At 39.5% G+C, this 7,400-nt stretch overlaps 1 protein-coding gene across 1 annotated transcript; it reads left to right on the top strand.

The window, feature by feature from the left end:
- Positions 1 to 6: 6 nt before the first annotated feature.
- Positions 7 to 714, top strand: MOCS3 (molybdenum cofactor synthesis 3; the record flags this gene model as incomplete). Its single annotated transcript, XM_009865058.1, has 1 exon — positions 7 to 714. A coding segment is annotated over one exon (708 nt), but the record flags the coding sequence as incomplete, so codon positions are not given.
- Between the last annotated feature and the right edge of the window lie 6,686 nt (positions 715 to 7,400).

Genomic DNA, 7,400 nt, shown 5'->3' with positions numbered 1-7,400 from the left:
TACAGGTGTCTCTTCCCCACGCCCCCTCCACCAGAGACTGTGACTAACTGTGCGGATGGGGGAGTGCTGGGTGTTGTGCCGGGCATCATGGGATGCATCCAGGCCTTGGAAGTGCTGAAAATTGCTTCGGGAATGGGTTCCTCCTTCAATCAGTTCATGCTGATGTTTGATGCCCACGAAGGGAGATTTCGCAATATCAAGTTAAGACCAAAGAAAACAGACTGTGCCGTTTGTGGTGACAATCCGTCTGTCACCTGCCTTCAGGATTATGAGGCATTTTGTGGTTCTTCTGCAACGGACAAATGTAGGACTTTACATCTGCTGCCTAGTAAAGACAGAGTGTCTGTAGAGGAGTACAAAAAGCTGTTGGATGAGCAGGTTCCTCATGTACTGTTAGATGTTCGTCCGCAGGTAGAAGTGGATATCTGCCGCCTGGTACATGCTGTCCACATTCCTTTGAGTAAATTAGAAGAAAAAGATGAAGAATATCTGGAATATTTAGAAAAAAGAATTTGTGAAGAAAAGCAGAGGACTGATGGCCAGACATCTTTTCCTGTATATGTTGTTTGCAAGTTAGGAAATGACTCCCAGAAGGCTGTGAGAATTCTACAGGAGTTACATGTCAAAGAATTGGGTTCTGTGTTAGCTAAGGATATTAAAGGGGGGCTCATGGCTTGGGCCAGTAAAATTGACCCGACATTTCCTCAGTATTAGAAATTTAAATGGTGGGAAAAAAAACCCACAAATTTTCATAGTAAATTTCATTGCAGTAATTATGTCACGTGGCAAAAACAGGAGATAGAAACACCATATTGCTTTTTTGCAGTTGTTTTTCTTTCCCCCAAAAAATTATTGTTGTAGATGTCTGCTTATTTTTTTTATAAAATTGTGAACTTATCCATGGAAACTGAAAGAAATGTGTTTCGTGGTGATTATTTAATAGTGAAAACTCGGGATAAGTACTTAATTGTGCATGTGATGATTTGGAATGACTCATAACGTGCATAATGGCAAAGCACAGGAGTCGAGTGTTGGAAGTTTTTACTTACTCTCCCAACTGCCTAACAAGCTGAAACAGGGCACACAGTGATTAAAAAACCCCATCCTGTTAAACCCTAGCTTGTCAGTAGTACTTTTAAGCCTGTGGTAGGAAACTGCCAAGACCATGCTGCAGGACTGTTCTGGTCAGCATCTTTTAGTTCTCTGTAGAAGCACTGGGTGTTTGTAAGAGAGAGGCACTCACTGCAAATAACAGCACCTACAGCAAGGGTGTTCTCTTAACTTTCAGAGCCGTTCATTCTCATTTATTGACTGGCGAGAAAGTGTACTCTCCGAGTCCTCTGTACAGAGAAACTGAGGTTAAATGTTAGTAAGACAGAGGCTTGAGCCCAGAAAAGTTTCTAAAACATACAGAAAATGCTTTTGTGAGGGCTTGGAAGATTTCAGAGGTTGAGAGGTCAAGAGGTGAGGGAGAAAAAAATAGATGTGTGACCTTCCTTCTGCAAGTACAAAGACGTACTTCATAAGTTTTCTCCCTGTTTTCTTGCAGTAGTTGCACAGCCCCAGTTTTGCATTATTTTGTTAACTGACATGAAGAGCTACACGTATCTAAAAAGTTCTCATAGACAAACTGGATGGAAAGGAAGAAATAAATAGCTTCTCAACAGAGAGCTGCCTGAGTCTTCATCATGTAAGCATAGTAATTATCTTACTGTATTAATTAAGGTATGGATTTCCTTTACTTCCTGAGGAGGAACAAAACACCTGTCATGACTAATCTTCACATTATACACGGGCAAAAAAAGGAATAGTACCATTATAATTAGTAGTCAAAAAGGCATATTTTAGTAAAATAAGCTTGAGAACATCCACACTGCCTACTTTATTATAATGTGCCGTGGATTCTAGCAGTAATAATCTCTTGTGAAGGAAACAGGTATGTGAATTTTGTGAGGGTCATACTTCTTGCAGTTTAGTTGACAATGACAGCATCGGAGGCCGTGACCTAAAGCAGTTGTTAGTGCTTCGGGGTGTGTGGTGAGCAGCTCGTCAGGCAAGACCTTTTCAGACAGGTGGTGGAGGCTTACGTCAGTCAGAGCATCTGGCTTCTGGTGGATTTCGGCTTTTGGGAATTGGAAACTAGAGAGACTTGTTTGAAATGCCTGACCTATGTTTTAATTTTTCTTTCTTTACTGTGGTGTCAAGAAAAGACTGAAACATAAAAGGTAACAGTAGCAAGAATTCTCTAATATCTAACCGTTCAGTGCTAAATAATGGATGTCACATATCCACCTGGCCTGAAAAAGTGATTCTTTTTGCATCGTTCAAGGCAAGGTAGACCTATGGACTTGGGGAGAAGGGAAGGACTTTCTGATTCTAAATCTTAGTGCTGCTTCCAGTGGATAGAAATCATATGTGAAGTCGTTTCCTTTGTTACAACCTTTTAGCAGCAGATGTACGCAAGTTCTGTGAAAGGAAAAGGAGATCACATTAAAGCTGGTGGTGTTTGACAGATGATTTGTCGTAGCACATTTTCAATTGGGAAGCCAGACTATGAGTCTTTGTGCAGTACAGAAAACAATTAACACCATGATCTTGAGAACTCTATGGAAAAAACAGTGATAAGGATGAATGAAAATGGACCAAAACCATGGAATGATATAAAAACTGGCGAAAACCATAAATACATCAAATTGGGCTAACACAACAAAAACTTGCAAGGATCTTTTCTGTTAAAATGGCTTTCTGGAAAGACCATTCTTGCCAATCTGTGGGGATTAAGGTCCAAAGTTCTTGTGAGAGTACAGCATCTGAAATGCATTTTTTATTTTTGCATAGAGTGAGTTCTGTGGAAAATTAATTGGGCCATATGATATAGAGATAGTTATTCTGGAAAGAACTAGTAGCTCAGTTCTAATGTCGAGGGATTATGCAAAAAAGTAGGTTTCTTGGGTAAAAAAACGGTTCTCTGCCTTAAGATAGCAATTGAATTTCAGCAAATATGAGAAGAACGTCTGCCGTGCATCTTAGATAAAGATGAGGCCCATAGTGCTTGTCAAAATGTCATTGCTTACGTGCTGGGGCTTTTATTTTAATTTCTTTTTTCCCCTTGGCTTGTTGAAGTGGTATAGAAGTGTTCCTGTAGAGTCCTCACACAGTGTTGGACTCTTGGAGACAGGCTGAAAAATCAAAGGTCATAGGATCGTAACTAAGCTCAACTCCAATGTTAATATGCGAAACTTAGCTTTTGTTTTGACTTGCATTATTTCTTGAACTCTGTAAAACCTGCAGTGGCTTCTCTGTCCACCGGGAAGTATAATAGCAGAACTCTACTTAGAAATTCTAAGAGAAGCAATAAAACTGTTGTATTTTGCATTGCTGCCAAAACACTGTCTAAACATTGGTGCACGCTGACACTGTGAATGAGGACAAACTGCTTTAGTCAGGGAGCTCATAGTGTAGTTGGTCTAAGATGTGTCATCTGAAAGGATGAGGTCAGTTAGAAGAGTGTATTTTTCTCTCTGTCCTTTGCTCTTGATGTCATGAGGTTGCTTTTTCTTGCTTGATTATATTCTGTTTTAAATGACTTACTACAATGTGGCACAGGAACTAAGCAGGAAACAGCTTCCTGTCAAAGGTTTAGGATAATAGAAAGTGGCGGCAGCATTTGTTCTCAGTTGTTGCATTTTAATGTCTCCCACATGTGGGATAGCCTTGCGGTTCAGGCACAGAGTTAGATAGCTGAACTTGCTTTGTCCTTGGACATGGTTGTTATTTTAAGGCAAATCAAGCTGGTCTAGCTTTCGGGCCAGTCTAAGAGGTGTCTGCGTACAAGGTACTAATGTGCCTCAGTGAGCTAAAATCCTCGCTATTTTGGTGGCAGGAGTCTCCTATCTCAAAGCTCCAATAAATTCAACACTGACCTCCTATCAGAGTGTATGATTTTAAAAAAAAATCCCCCAACAATAAATAGAACTATTTGTAGACAAATATGTAAGGGATATGTCCAAAACTAGTTCTCAAAATTCATATACCAGAATTTAGTATGTGAGTATCTTTATGATTATCCTGTTTGTAAGCATAGTTTCTCGTAAAAATGTAACTGTTCAAAACAAAACTTCGCACTAGATGCTTAAAATACTGCAAGCACAAGTTTATCTTTTTTTAAATACAACTCTAAGCTATTCTTTGTAAAACTACATCAGGAAAAAAATTTTAAAGGTATTTGCTAGGTGGCACTCCAAGTTAATAAACCAAATAATCTCAGTGTTGCAAGATGCAATTCAACTTTAGCGAGAGCTGAGGTTCACTTGTAAAAATGCATCGTTGTACAGTTTTTGGAAAAAAGACTGGGGAAATAAATTCGAGCAGGGTAATTGAATAGTACATACAATATTTTGAGAAAAAAATATAATTATCTTTCTGTGGTGAATTTTCAAAGTGTTGTTTGTTTCAGAGTCTTAACCTCAGGGTTTTTTCACATGCTATTTCAAAATGCTTTGTCAGCCCAAAATGGGTAATTGTGCAGAAAAGGGTTTTTAGGATTGATAGCACAAAATTAAATGTAGATCTTAAATCTACCAAGTGCCACTGCAGAGTTACTGCTGCTACATTCTTAATAACCTGATTAGGACAGGATTTTCATTGAGAAGTCAAGGACTTTTATTTTTGACTTCTTTTTTGTAAAACAGATTAGGCATAAAATCTATTAATAAATAAATAAATAAAATCCTTTAAAGTCAGATATTCCCTTAAATTGGACTTCATTACATATGAAATAGCTTAAATCATGTCCTGATAAATTGAGTTGTTCCTGAAACTGAGTCATTCTATCACTGGAGATTAAAGACGTGCTTATCACTTATTTTTTAGAAAAAGTTGAGTCACAGCAGTGTTAGCATGAACTTTATCTGTGTTGCTTCATTTCTATGTGTGCCTGACTTACTAGCTCGGGGCTCGAAGCTAAATTAAAAAACCTGAGAGAGGAACAGTGGGTACTACAATGTTTTGATAAAATTGCCATCTGGGTTCTTTCCTTATGCTGGTCGGAGTTCTTCCTGCACAGAACTTTCTTCCCTTCTGAAAGGAAGGATCAGTCACTACGTGCATTGATCGGGTCACTTTCAAGCTTGGACCCTCACTGAACGAGAAAGGTGGAGCTGAGTCATTCTGAAAAGGTACAAGAAGTTTGGTAAATCCAAACCGTACTACTTTCTTTGAGTACAGGACTTTGGTCAGAACTAGTGGAGTAGTTCTCAAGTGGCTAAGTTGAATAAAAAGCAGTTACATCACTAAAGAGAGTGGCTGGGAGAAGAGGAAAAGGACACTCAAAAGCAGCAATACCTATGGCTGGGGGTGAACTAGAGTTCCTGAGGGTGGTACCAGTCCTTCGAGTTCCTGGTGGGCCCGATGTCGTGCTTTTCCTTCTAGATTAAGGCCATGAGAGGTGTAAAATATGTATTAGGGTAGCAAAATTTGGAGCATACTTAGCAAACACTAATGTAACCCACAGGAAAACACACACACACATTGGTTTGTGGCATTGACCTTCTGTGGTTTATGTTACCATTGGTTAAATATACTGGCCCCACTGCTTACCTGACACTGCAGCTTCAAAATCTTTGTGGGGAAAACAAACACAGCTCAGGAAAAGAAGCGTTATGTGATTAAAGGCCATGGCTAGGAAGGAGACATCAGGATTTCAAAGAGCCTTCTCCTTGGATAACTCAGAGTTGTCCAAAAGAGTAATGATTTCCTGAATAAAGCAAAAGACTGAGAAGAAATCTAGGATTTCTGCTAAGCTTTGGTTTTTACTCCTCCTGGGCAAGTCACCTTTCCCCCAGTCTCTGTTATGTGTGTGTTGTGTTTAAATCTTACTTTAGTGACTAGATTCCCAAGGAAGAAATTTAGCAAATATGTTCTAGAGCAGCTCCAAGAATTGAAATTCATGGAGTATTTGACTTTGGCAAGGCAGGAGAATATTGCATCTCTTCTGCTGGAAGCAGTGAGAAATGCTTGGTCACTTACAGCGCGGATCCTTTACAATCTTAGTTAGGCACTCAGAAACTTCAGCCGCACAGCTGCACGCTCTTCAACTTCCCCACATAGCAGCAGCAAAGTAATTGGCATGTTCTGATCTCCACAGCAGGAAAGTGGCTTGTTTGCCTGTTTTCCAGTCTTCTGCCATTGAATGGGTTCATCTGATCTTGTCTAAACAATATATTTCATATGATTGATTCTGCTGATTGTCAAAGCCACCTGAAATACAGCTATGTGACAGTGCTGCTTTGACCTCTTGCTCTTTTTATTGTACCTGCAATTCTAATATCAGAAAAGCAAACTGAGAAATTTAGTCTAGTCCTATTGTAGTACAAGGTTTCCAGCCAGAAAAGGAGCTATTCATTTTCTGCAGTGGAACTACTTAAGATTATATTATCTGCTGAAAGCTAGAATCAGGCTACAGCTGTAGCCAAAGCTAAGATCTGGAAAGGCCCACGTAGAAGAATCCAGGTAGAAGAATCCCCACAACATGCATGGATTCAGCCACTGTCCTTCCTTCGCTGGGGCCCCAGTGGTGTATCGACTGTTGGCTTTGCTGACCTGACCCTTCGCTGTCAGTCACTGAAGGAAGAAATCATCAGCTGGGTGTTCTTGTGGCTTCTCCGTGGCCATGGCGTGAGGCCCTTCTATGTAAAAAAAAAGCCGTAGTTTAATTCGCAAGGTGTTCGTACTGTTGCTAGGAGACGAAATCTCTCCTTGTAAAGAAAGATTATTTCGAAATTTAAAATGGCTCCCTTGTATATTTGACTGGGAAATGAAGTCCCTTGTACAAATGGACATTCACCTGCCCTTAAGAGTGAAAGGAAGTTCTTAATCTGTAAAATAGATTTTTAACTTCACAATGTAAGGGTTTTAAGCTTGTCTTTATCTATATTTATATGTACATGTGTGTATGTGCAAACCCAGAGAACGAGTATATTCCAGATGTTGTGATAGAACCACAAGAATTTATAAGAATAATTTCCAGGACATGCATATTGCCCATTTCACATATCTTTTTGGACCCCTGCTCTTAATTTCTACTCTGTTACTGTAGTAGTGGGAGGTAACAGGTGTAACAATGGCTGAAACTCGTTAAAACACCCTACAGGTACCTTTTCATCTTCAATTTAGTAAAACTGAGTTTGCGTCCTTATGTTTTTCAGTTTTTCTTGCCTTTCAGATGAGAGCACCCATGTGTCTTTCAACACTCAGAACTCTAGTGCTCATCTTTCAATCACTCTTTCTTGCTCCACTGATGCAAGGAATATCTAAATATTGACACTTTAAAAACAATAATTTAATTCCTTGCCCATGCTTTCTGCCCAAAGTTCTCCCAGAGCCTCCTTGTCTGCTGCTCT

Source organism: Apaloderma vittatum, unplaced genomic scaffold (assembly GCF_000703405.1).
Source record: "Apaloderma vittatum isolate BGI_N311 unplaced genomic scaffold, ASM70340v1 scaffold23972, whole genome shotgun sequence".
Taxonomy (NCBI): domain Eukaryota; kingdom Metazoa; phylum Chordata; class Aves; order Trogoniformes; family Trogonidae; genus Apaloderma; species Apaloderma vittatum.
The sequence above is the reverse complement of the archived record's forward strand: the minus strand, read 5'-3'. Positions and strand labels throughout refer to the sequence as shown.